The 12,590-nt window shown below is 40.9% G+C and overlaps 1 protein-coding gene across 1 annotated transcript in view; it reads left to right on the top strand.

Moving 5' to 3' along the window:
• The window catches only part of necab2 (N-terminal EF-hand calcium binding protein 2), an 89,905-nt gene that overhangs the window by 63,902 nt on the left and 13,413 nt on the right, over window positions 1-12,590 (top strand). The window contains exon 9 of the mRNA XM_076142471.1: window positions 2,499-2,555. Within this exon, the coding sequence (XP_075998586.1) occupies window positions 2,499-2,555 (57 nt within the window). The remainder of the gene's footprint in view (window positions 1-2,498; window positions 2,556-12,590) is intronic.

Below are 12,590 nucleotides of genomic sequence, written 5' to 3'. Positions count from 1 at the left end.
TTACACATTACCCTCTCTGATCTCAGTATTAGGATCCTCAGACTGGAAAAGCAAATGATATTGTCACACTGTGTCAGAGATCATGAATTGTGAATGTATAGCAATAGGCGGCTACACACTGAGTGATGCAGAGCCAGGTAAGATCAAAGCCCAGTGTTGGCACCACTGCGCTGCAAATCCTGATGAGAGCAAACCCATTTACCTGTGAAACCTGCCTCTGAGTGTGTTTCATGCTTCCATCTGCTCCCTACCGGCAGTCTCTGGGGGAATACATGTTTGTTGTAAAGTATCATTATTCTCCAGTATCTGAGTCCTTCACACAAGAGTTTCAAACAGTGCAAAGTCAGTGTAATGATGATAGGCTTTAATTTTAGATGCAATAGTAGTATCAGTGGCTGTGTACTGACAAGTCAAATTGCAGCTCCTCCATTTTTTTGTTGTGATGCACAATGATAAACAACAACGATGGATAACCCAGGTCCTCCATTTGCAGGGTTTCTGCATAAACATGATTCATTTTTCATTCCTGCTTCTGTTTCTCTTACAAACCCTGTTCCCATACAAGGCACGTTAGCTTCCAGCTGCGTCAGGATGTCTGCCAAAAATGTAAAAGACAAGCTCATGTTTGAATGTTAATCTTGGCACATACTTATAAAGTCATTCGCATTTAGTCCCTTAGTTGCCTTATACAGGAAGTTCTATCTGAACTGTCCTCACAACTTGTTTATTGTTAAAAAAGAAAAGAAGAAGAAAATGGTGATTTGGATTGGTTTTGGATTTGTGGACGAATACAATCTGGGTAGAAAATGCTTTAAATTAAGTGTTTTTATAAAGGCATTTGTATGTGACTGAAAGTGAAAGGAATATAATAAAGATTGTATATTTGGATCAATCTCTGTAACTATTTAAATGCCTTCAAAACAGCTTGCAAGATCTGTGTCTCAGCTACACAATAGTGTTCTTTACATGTTCTACCCTATTTGTTACTATACTGCAGTCCAAGAATGTATTGTCGCCCACTAGATGCAGATTCAAACCAAACTGCACCTATAGATAGTCATACATATGGCTGACTTTATTCAGTGAGAGTGTTTAAGTCAAAATATCTAATAAATATATGTGTGTGTGTGTGTGTGTGTGTGTGTGTGTGTGTGTGTCTGTCTGTCTGTCTGTCTGTCTGTCTGTCTGCGTGTGTGTCTGCGTGTGTGTCTGTCTGTGTGTGTGTGTGTGTGTCTGTGTGTGTGTGTGTCTGTGTGTGTGTGTGTGTGTGTCTGTCTGTCTGTGTGTCTGTCTGTGTGTCTGTCTGTGTGTCTGTCTGTGTGTGTGTGTGTGCGCGCGTGTGTGTGTGTGTGTGTGTGTGTGGGTGGGAGTTTAAAAAAAAGAAGAACACTATCTCCCAATGACTTGCCCTTGGATCGGTATCTGCACCCAAATTTAATGACTTGCTCCTCCAGGCCCAAAATCCCCCAGCAAAGGCCGGCCTATAACTTTTGTATGATCCTGCTAAAAAACAACCTCTTTTGTTTAATGCACCTTTTCTATTGGCTAGAAGGTATATGTTTGTAAGGTGGATACACGGACATAAAGAATCACAGTGGGTTTACCTGCCATTCTATCCTGTGTTAAGTGCAGGCAGTGCATGGATTGTGCACTACAAAGAAAAGGACAGACAGTGAATCACAACACTGAACACCTGGTGAAAAGTCAGTATGTTTCCAGTTGCATTCCTGTGTGTGTGTGTGTGTGTGTGTGTGTGTGTGTGTGTGTGTGTGTGTGTGTGTGTCACTTTCCCACTGAGCCAGGCCCCATTGCCCCAGCTTTCCTTGCTGTGTATGGTAAAAGTTTCAGTCACTCTATGAGCACTGCAGACACTCCTATACTACAGCAGCAACTGTGATACTAATCAGTTACTGTGGTGACAGAAACCTACGACACTGAGTGGGATTTATTAAGGTTTATGTAACTCTGACTCTAAGGCAGTCACAGTGGTGAGTGGCACACACACACACACACACACACACACACACGTACACATACTGATGCCTTGGTCTGAAGAGCATATTTGGGTTGTCTCCCCTTCACTTGAAAGGGAATAATGAACACTGAAGCTTAACGTCTTGTTACAAAGCCACACGCATTGCATTTTCCTGCAGAATAGGCATCTTAACATTTTGAAATGGCTCGTGCTACCTAGGCCTATATCATGATTTCTGTACATTTCTGCTCCATTCTTTCTGCCTGATATAACTAATACTCTTCCAACTACTCTTTCCCATATTGACATCCTTCAACATCCTCTCATCCCTTCACACTCCCTGCTGAACCTAAATGAACAAACACTCCATCATCTCCTACTTTCGCCCTCGCTGCCCTCTGTATCGTCCAATGTGTTGTTGTGAATGACCAATGTCCGCTTCAAGCTATTGTTGTAATTGCTGTCATTGGTCTTGTTGATTGACATGTTGCTGCTGTTATTGTTGCTGTGTTTTTCCTTGCAGACGGTCTGGTTTGATCTGCACCAGAGGCTAACAGACACAGATGGCACCACCAGCGCAGTAAGTAGACATGAGTGTCAGTGTTCAATTTCAGCCCATACTGAAAGACCAACACACTTGAGTAATACTATGGCAGATTTGGAGGCTGTGGGCTCTTTCAGACTGAAAGTACTACTCTTATGGTTATGGAATTAGTGAAAGTGAGGTTTGTAGTATGACAGCCTCTGCATTTTAACAGCACAAACACATAACTTGACAAAAGCCTGAAAAGGATCTTTCTCTTCCCTTTTCCGCTTCACCTTCACTCCTTTATGTCACTTCAGCCATCAGAGTCCCTGGAGACAGGAAGGCCACGCCGACACTACAAGACACAATCTAGTCACCTTGGATATTATAGTCTGCACTAAAAACTTGCATGCTCTGCGTTCACATATCTGTGTCTCCCACTCACACTCGACTAGTTGCAAACACTACGATGAATTTCTTTGTTATCTGGCTGGTTAAGTCTTCAGCTGTGTGCCAGGGCGTCCTGCTTTGTGATTTGGGGTTTCACCCTGTCAAGCACCACATCAACATTCTCTGTGGTTATGGAGAAGGAAGAATATGATATAGCTGCTCCTCTGCCAGGATACCATTATGCACATGCAAGACTGTGTGTTTTGTTTTCATGAACTGCTGCATGAAGGCTGAACGCAAAAATAAAAAGTAAGACTTTGTCTTCCAGGATTGTAGCTACAGTCTGGGAGGGAAATTGAACTTGTCATTACAGATAAGATAATGTTTTTAAATGTAGACAGTGTGACAAGCTTGTGTCTTGTAGTGTTCACCTGGCTGCAAGGGCGAGGAGAAAACTACCAGAAGGCGCATGTAACACTCACGTGTAGAGCATGAGGTGTCCGATTCCTAATGAAAAGTCCCAGTCATGAAAAAAGGGAACGTATCTTGGCAGAATGAGACGCATGGGACTGCACATCCACAGGATCACAGTCCCTGCATGGTCCAAATACATTTCCAATACATTTCTCTGTGCCAATTGACTGAGTGTTGGATCTTTTGTTTTTTTATGTACACCTGAATAATTTATAGAAAAAGAATCACACTGTATCCTCACAACATCTAATGCCTACAGAGAAACTATCAAGCATATGAACTGCTGTAGAAAGTGTGATATCCTCTGTGATAATGATCAGTGATTCCATGAAAGGCCTCAAGCACTGTATAGTTTTAGTGATCTATCCCCTGTGTAGCTGTTTACGTATTCGGAAAGATGCATAAATCTAAAGAATACATTTTCCCCACAGTAGAGCCACTTTAAGCTTGGCAGCGTATGCTCGCGTTGAGGCCGAGATAGTACACAGGCACAGATTATTATAAATGCTGTGAAAATCTATTTCAGCCCTGAATGTCTGCACAGAAAATGAATCCAATGCAACAAAGAATTGATAACAGATTCGAAAAGCTGTAAGAGCTCTTGCTAGTGAGTTTAACTTAAAGGGGATGTACCTTTATTTACAATCAATGACTGCAGTAGTCATTGACTGGTGTTGCATGCTGACATAATGCTGTAGAATGAAAGGACTGGATCCTTTTCTACAGGTGTCAACTGCAAGTTTTGCAACTTCCTCCTATAGTACACTATAAATATGAAATATATTAGTAAATGATAGATATGAGGACAGTATAGTTTGGAGTATTGGGCCTTGCTTGTACTCTTCACCAGTCATTACTAATCCGGAGAGATATGACTACTACAACAGATTAGCTGCAGGCAAGCACAGCGAGCTTTGAAAATGGTCCACGTGTCATCGGCACACACACATTAGGCTATTGGGGGAGTGCTGGCATGGCCCAGAAGGAAGAAGGTAGAGATGTTAAATTGCTTTGCTCTTCAACTCGCAACATGTGATACATAATGCTTAAGAAGAGAGACGACGCAGAAAAGGCAAAAGAAACCCAAGAAGCCCAAGATAATGGAGAAATCAACAAAAATACTACTCTTACATCAACCCATAACAAGATTGTCTGTGCTTAAAATGTCCTTTGAAGTTTTCATGTTTATGCATTAAATAGAACTCCCAGCTTTAGTTCCCATGGTAATGTAGCAGAGGTAGAGAAAAACATGAGGACCAATTAAAAATGTGGACTTCATAGTTGATGTGATGCTCTTGCAGTGTAATGCAAGATGTTACCGAGTGTGAATCCAAACCATGGACATCATGAACATTTTGACCACGTTGGATTCATTTATACCTGACATTAACACGCAGTGCAGTATCTGTATCTGCTGGACGTTGTAAGTATGTAGGTTATTAAACAAAGCTTGTGTATCTTCTTTGGTCCGTGGATGAGTTTGATCCTTTCCTCAATCCATGGCCTTTTATTTTTATGTGGCTGTCGCTGTCAGCATTCCAGGTGCAGTTATCCATTCATGGAAAACCACAACTCCCAAAAGAAAATAGCTTTTCTAACAAGCGGGAGCGGAGCTGGGAAGATGAGGCACCGGGTAGAGATAATCCGTCTCGGCTGTATGAATTGCATTTAAACCTGAACAGTTATGACTGAGATCCAATCGCCAAGCGGATTTGTTCAGGCAGATTGTATTTATTTTTCCCTCATGAAGATAACCAGGGCAGATCAGATTTTAATAGGGAATTTTTGATTTCATTGCATGAACATATATAAACTGTATATATATATATTTTAGTCTCGATCGAGACGTGAATATATGTACTGTAAAGATGAGAAGGCATTTTTCCCACATCCTGTTTCCACGTGTTTTTGTTTATTTGACACAAACAAACAAAAACAGGCATTTGTTTACAACTATTTGATTTACAGTAAGCATATATCAGATTTGTATGCTCACTGCACAGTTGTGGGTTGGCTAGGATTTCTCTTCTTCTTTCGTTCATTCTGTACACCAGGGGTCTCCGACGCGTCGCTCCAAGAACATTGGATTCATTTTCTGTGCAGACATTCAGGGCTGAAATAGATTTTCACAGCATTTATAATAATCTGTGCCTGTGTACTATCTCGGCCTCAACAGGAGCATACGCGAGGAGTTACATTTCTGAGTAACTCCTCGCTAAAGGTTCAAAGAATACATACACCTGATAACACAACGTCCCTTGGTAAACCTGTTTGAATTTCGGTCCAATCAAATTCACAGACATTCCGCCCTTCTGTCACAAAATGATTATAAGCCAATCAGCATTCAGTCCAACAAATGACACTGGTGTCAAGTTTGTTTACGTCGGTGACACCGTAACATGAGGCGATGTTCACAGGCTGGCAAGCGCACGCCGGAATTGACAATGGCACAAAATACACTATTTTCATAAGAGATTAAAGTGTGTGTGTGTGTGTGTGTGTGTGTGTGTGTCTTATTTGTAGTGTGAGCGCGTCTGTGGAGCACATAGCAACCTGAATGCATGTGAAGTACAGATGATATGGGAACTACAGGGAATTCCCAGAATTACAAGGAATGTGAAGGGAAATTGTGACAGTGATGTGTGGACAGACAAATGTGAAATATCAAAGGTATAGTATTAGTTAAATAGTGAAATAAGTAATAACATTGTTTTGTTTTCTGTGAGACTAACATGATGTGAATTTATTAGTGTGAGTTTGACACTGAAATATAGAAAAAACTCATGTTGCTGAATTTAAGAGCTTTTTGAAATAAAATGTGAGTGTTGAGTGTTTGATATCAACATTTTGTAAATGTTCACACAAAAGACGCTTATTCAGCTGGTTTGGGTGGAGACATTTATCAGCCATGTGGATAAATGTTACGAATAATGTTAAACATGAGTAGCTCTCGGACACTTATTTTGCAGCTTGTAAGTAGCTCTCCGAGGCAAAAAGGTTGGAGACCCCTGCTGTGCACACTGCAATGGTGCCTTCTATAAGCCTCACTGTACTAATCCAATATAAATGACTAGTATAGTGTTGCACTGCCCTTTGCTGTACAGCACTGACTACAGTATAGCCCATTTGTTTGCGTAGAAAATATCGATCCCTCCTCTGTATCTGCGTATCCTGTGTGAGGTTTCAGGGGGGTTGGAGCCCATCCCAGCATACGCTCGGTGAAGGGCAGAGAGGCAGAGTGCACATCTTAACACTGTGGGAGGAGACCAGAGGCACACACAAACACAGATGGATTCAGGGACAGTTTACTGTGCAGACGTGAATGTTCAATGCAATTTTGTTTGCTGGAACTAGTCTGCAATTCTACAACAAAGCTCAGAGATGAGAGTCAGTGAGTTCAGAAACCATAAAGGAGAGAAATCAGAAATACAAGTATGTATGTATGAAGAATTCAAATAAAAGGATGTGGACTCACAGAGAAGGAAACAAACTGTAGCAGCCACACCAGCATACATTATTAAAGGGTGCAATTTCCAGAGTGCATTAGCAGCTTACTGAATGTTAAGTTCATGTTTAATAAGCACTTAGAGACGACTCCCTGTTTGCTCATTTTCTGGTCAGATATGTTTTCCAGTTGTTACCAGCTGCTGTTTTTCTCTCTCTAAGAAGCTGTTTTTTTTGCTTAGTTTTTTAACTTTCTCTCCAAAATCCTATTCATATGCCAGCGAATATTTGCTTCCAATTTTTAAAACGTGACCCCCACAAATACCTCAACAAAACTCCAGTACATAGTCACCATTAACACGCCCCAACAGCCATTCTGGATGTAGCATCTTCAGAGTGTAAACAATGGTGAAAGGTTGGAATGATTGAAGGCATCGAGACAACAGGTTGAGTTAAAAAAAAATTCATGTGTACACATTATAAACTGATGGAATAGATTGAAAAATCCACTTTACAATCTGTGTGTAAAACCTTCTTACCCCCTGCAGAGCTCTGTATTAAATGCATTCCTCAGTACTGACATTTGACCCAAAACTGCAGCAGACGGTGCGGGCTTAACAGTCCATCACCTCTCTCTCTTTTGCTTTCACACACATTCTGTGAATTGTTTTCTCACTCCAACTCGACCACCATCAAAGGTTTAGATTTAAAGACCATTTTTCACTTTTTGTTTTTCTATTGATCGTTGTCAATTAATTGTTGACACTCTTGTGTGAGTGATGAAGTCAGAGAGAGAGAGAGAGAGAGAGAGAGAGAGAGAGAGCGAGAGAGAGAGAGTGTTGTGGGCAATGTGCTGATGTTTGACATGCGGGTTGGGTCGTGCTCATCCATTTTGGATGTGCGATTAAGTGCTGTGCCAAGCTGTGTGTGTGTGTGTGTGTGTGTGTGTGTGTGTGTGTGTGTGTGTGTGTGTGTGTGTGTGTGTGTGTGCAAGGACTGTGTAAGAAGAGAAGAAAGTGAACATTATTAAAAAATGCATGTAAGTGAATAGAAATGTAAAAACTTGTATTGAGGATCTTGTATATTGAGGATCATGTAGTGTGTGTGGGGTTGTCACCACTGGCCTGTGCTGTCACCATTATGGAGTGCATGGTGCTTTTGTTGCTTTATGTGGGTTCACATCTGTACAGCAGCATCTGTAGTGGCGCCTGTATTATCAGGCTGTGTGTTACAATACATTGATGCATCACTTTTTTTCAGGCGCCCCCCCACCCTGTTATTGGTGCCATTCCCCTCCTCTTGCATTAGAGGAGCAGAGAATCTCACTTTACTTCTCGAGAGATCAAGCCAAAACATCTGTTTGCAGACACATCTCTAATGATGCATGAAATGCAAAGTAAATCGCTCTGTATCTGAATATACCGTACAGTATATTAGTAAAACACTTCTTTAGAAAATGGAGTTGAAGTCATAAAGCAGTGCAGGAGGTTAACGGTTCATAACACAAATGGCAATAAGGAGAGAGGATTGTGGAAAGTGAAACTCCTTTTTAAATCTCCTACTTTCACCTTTCACCTCATTTGCCTTTTTATCTCACCCTCTCACCCGCTGTAAACAGCCTTTCTTTCGCCTTTTCTCCCTAAGGAACCTCCCACTCCTGAGTGCTGATTTCCTTCATCAAGGTTATGGTCCTCTTCACCTTTACATAATTCCCCCCTTCCTTCAATCCATCCACTCTGACCCTCCATTTTCCAGCAGGGGAAAGACTAAAACACGATTGCCCCTCATCTTCTCTTCCCTTCTGTACTATGTGGAAGTAATCATCCCTCTTCACTGCAAAGATCCCTCTGCATTTTCCATCAACACATGGAAGATCATAATAAGATGATATACTGTATGAGTAGTAAGCGCTCCTTGCCCAGCCCAGGGATCCTTTGCAACTGCAATTTCAGGATTGTATTAGCGTGTGCATTTACTTGCTGTGGACAGGGACACTTGAGCAGGGACTGCACGTATATCTAGTGATTTCTGTTATTTTCAAGTGGGTTTATCAATCACACACAATCTCATGTCATTCTTTTGAGCCGAAGAAATTGAGAAGCAATAAAAACAGATTAAACAGAGACTGAGCTAAATTTTAAGAGAGTATAGAAAATGTAAATAATGGTGAGCAGGAGCGAGGAGCGGATTACTGTGTAATAAGAGAGCTAGTAGTAGGTATGAGAGGTCACAGAGTTTAATTTGCCCCCGCTTTCTATTATTGTATCTATATAATAACACAAAAATGGTGTACAAATTGTGAAAAACTGTGTTACATATTATAATGACACCTTGAACATAAAGGAAGCAGAAGGTGAGCAAGGGAGCGTGGATACCAATGTTCAAACAAAATTCAAGTGTCCTTGAGCAACATGTGGAATTCCTGCCAGCTCCACTTTGATTAACTGAGTTCACAGAGAATGTCCTCTTCTGGGAATGAAAAGTATGGAGGATATCATTGAAAACATGACCTTTTGGAGGATTAAATAAATGTAGACTTCTTCCATTTAATTGACCACACAGAGTATTTCAATGCAACTACATGCTTATATTTACCAAAAGGCCCTTTTATTCTTGCATTGGTTTGTCAATGGACATAATAACAAACGTAAAAACAGAGTAAACAAAACAATAAAGCAAACCAAGATTCACAAAGAAGAATATTAATATTAATGTTAAGGGTTGAAATCATCAATAGATGATTTATATGATTTATGAACTCATTCAGATAATATTCAAACCCTCAATCACACACACACACACACACACACACACACACTAGCATCCACTGTCAGCAGTTTTGTTTTGTGGAAGGCTGTCCCAGTGATTGTAAGTAAGGAGTCAACACAGCACTATTCCACACTGATGGACCTCAATGAACGTGAATCACAATGTCAATATAACTACTGTACTGCATACAAGAGAGAGAGAGAGAGGGAGAAAGAGAGAGAGAGAGAGAGAGGCATTGTAGACATGTACAGAATGACCGAAAGAAGAGAAGAGGAATACTGTCTTGGCATTTTACTTCACTTGAGAGGATTCAGATGTAGTTTGAACATCTTATTCATTGTCAGATGAATAAGATGTTATGAGCATGAGAGAAGTAAAGTTCTTTGGCTCTATTTCTTATCACTGCCCATTTACACTAGCCTGTGTAAGTTCGGCTCTGCATAATTTCTTAGTTTGATTTGTCAGTTCTTCCTATGGGCGTCTTCGGCAGTTGCCAATGGTGGCACGTGGGAGAGGGGCGGGACGCAGCCCTTCCCTGGCGCCTCCCTGCACTACACTGTTAATGTCCAGTCATGTAGTACGCGGTATGTGCTGCACTCGCTTTGGTGCAGAACGCTTGCTATTGCGCTCCAGCAGTGCAAGAAGAAGAGGAAGCAGTATCACACAAGCTGAGAGTGTGGGTACCTAATATTCTCACTGCGAGACAGCATCTGACAGGTACAGGGTGAGAGGAAACACTCATTGGTGAAGTGAAAGATATCTTTGTGTTGTCCCAGTTTTGTGGTTTTCTGAAGTCCTGCACCCTGAGTTTGTCATAAAATAGGGAGGATTATAAGACTGTTAGTATAAGAGACAGGCCCTCAGCTAATCATTTCCTAGTGAATACGATAAACTGTATATTACTTTTTTAATGTCAGCTCTGATGTTTTATGATAATTCTCTCTATCGCTACATGCTGGCTGCATCACACATCCAGGAGGGTCAGGCTAATGGATTGTCGTGCAGCAGGGAGAATAGTAATACATCTTGATGAGTGGATCTACAGACAGGCTGTGACGGTGGAGCTTTCATTGGGTTCTGATCTCAATAGATAGAGACAGAAGACAGAGTGAAGGTACTTGTGATAAGAGTAATGTGGGCCTGGGATAGATTTCAGGTGGTGTTGTGTTGTCTGGATATCAGTTGCAGACACCATCTCTATCCCCAATAATGTATTGTGATGACACCTCTGGGAAATCATTGTTGTATCATAGCGTTCGGCGTATTTCGTGCTGATGAACATTAGTTAAACAATCATAGCTCTCTCCACACTGCAACCATTCAACATTGAAATGTCGTTGAAAATTGCACAGCACACATAAGGACAGATAACGATCAATTTTGCAGTTTATTGTGTGTGGAAAGCGGGAACGCACACATTGATGATTTGGCTGCAACAGCACACGGCACATCGGCTTCCATTCACATTCAATCAGAGCCCAGACGCTCGGAATCTGAAATCGCACAGAATCGCTCAGAAAAAAACGGCTGTGCTTCCTCTGCACATTTCTGCGCTTAAGAACAAACAAAGAAGACAAAGTGGCCTGCACATTATCTTTCCTGACACAAGTCAACTACACGGTCACCCATAAAGTTGGAATGATTTTTTATTCCAACAGTGTATATAAATATATTCTGTTGCCCCTAAGGTTGGAATAATTGGTTATTCCAACTTTATGGGCGACCTTGTATATTGTTCAGTCCATTGTATTTTCTATATAGTATAGGAGACCTGCTCTCCTAACTTTCTCATCATTGTGTCAAGGCGTGTTTTTTCTCAAGGCGTGTTTTTATGTTTATGTCTTTTCCTTCTAAAAAAAAACATCAAAAAACCTCTTTATTGTGCTGATGATCATTTAAAGTGGGAAATCTGCCCTAAAATCTGTTAATTATTGTTCTGTGTCCCCGCCTTTAGGTACAAAAGTAAATGAGCATTGAATAAGGCTGTTTTCTAGTCTTGTTTTGTGTGGGAATAACAGCTCTGTAATTAGCTTGGAAATCACAGCATGTCTGTTTGTTTTTGCTTTGTCAGGCGAAATATGAATGGATGGATCTGCTGTCCCACAGAGCGTTAGAACATTAAGGAGCTTCCACTGCAGCTGTTAACCCAATTTTTACCAGGAAGGTTTGACCCAATTCTTATAGCCACCCTCCAATGGAATTAACCAGGTGAGGTAACACCGGGGAGCTGTGCATAGCTGCAGTAGGCATCGCTTTCCTTCATATTTTCTCATTTCCTCTTTCTGATGCTTTGAGCTGATTTATGTGTCTCCTTATTTCCATCCTTGTCTTGTTTTGATGCTTGAGTCCATCGCTGCTGAAGGAAAGAACCTTGTTGTGATTGTGGCCTTTTTCTCAGATTGGGAATTCTGAGTAAATACACTGTTTGAGGGCCAATGGTGCTTTCTGGGCAAATGTGATATTTGTAACCATAACTATGCACAACTGCAGCTTTTGTAGCAGCTCCAGCCTCCCAGCAGGGATGCCATTCTTGCTGCTTGGTTCCCTAGAGCAGTCTGTTCTAGATGTGGCCATTACCATAAAAGTACTCTTCAAATGAAAATGTATTGCAATGCAGCGGTATAGTTTATCTACATATTCCGAAATTATTGACACTAAGTACTGTTTCTATTACTTGTTAAGTACTTCTGCTTAAATGTTGTTGCCAGATAGATCATTAAATTCACTGTATTAGACCAGTTTGTAGTGATGGTTTACCACAGCGTGAACTCACCACAGAACCGTAAACTATGGCTTTCTGGAACGGTTTAGGATATTACTACCTAGTATCTGCACCACATTTTATTACAATACTGCTATGGTAAAAACACTAAAAGAAATGTACCAATATATCATTGAAATATCCAATGATATATTGACTACCAAACCACAAATGACTCCTTTTAATATTAGAAAGCTGGTCACCTTATGGTGCGCTGCTCATACAGCACAATGCAATTCAATTTAATATCT

The sequence above is a fragment of the Genypterus blacodes genome, unplaced genomic scaffold, assembly GCF_046128005.1.
Source record: "Genypterus blacodes isolate CSIRO-AG114 ecotype Tasmania unplaced genomic scaffold, CSIRO-AGI_Gbla_v1 ptg000021l_1, whole genome shotgun sequence".
NCBI lineage: Eukaryota > Metazoa > Chordata > Actinopteri > Ophidiiformes > Ophidiidae > Genypterus > Genypterus blacodes.
The sequence above is the reverse complement of the archived record's forward strand: the minus strand, read 5'-3'. Positions and strand labels throughout refer to the sequence as shown.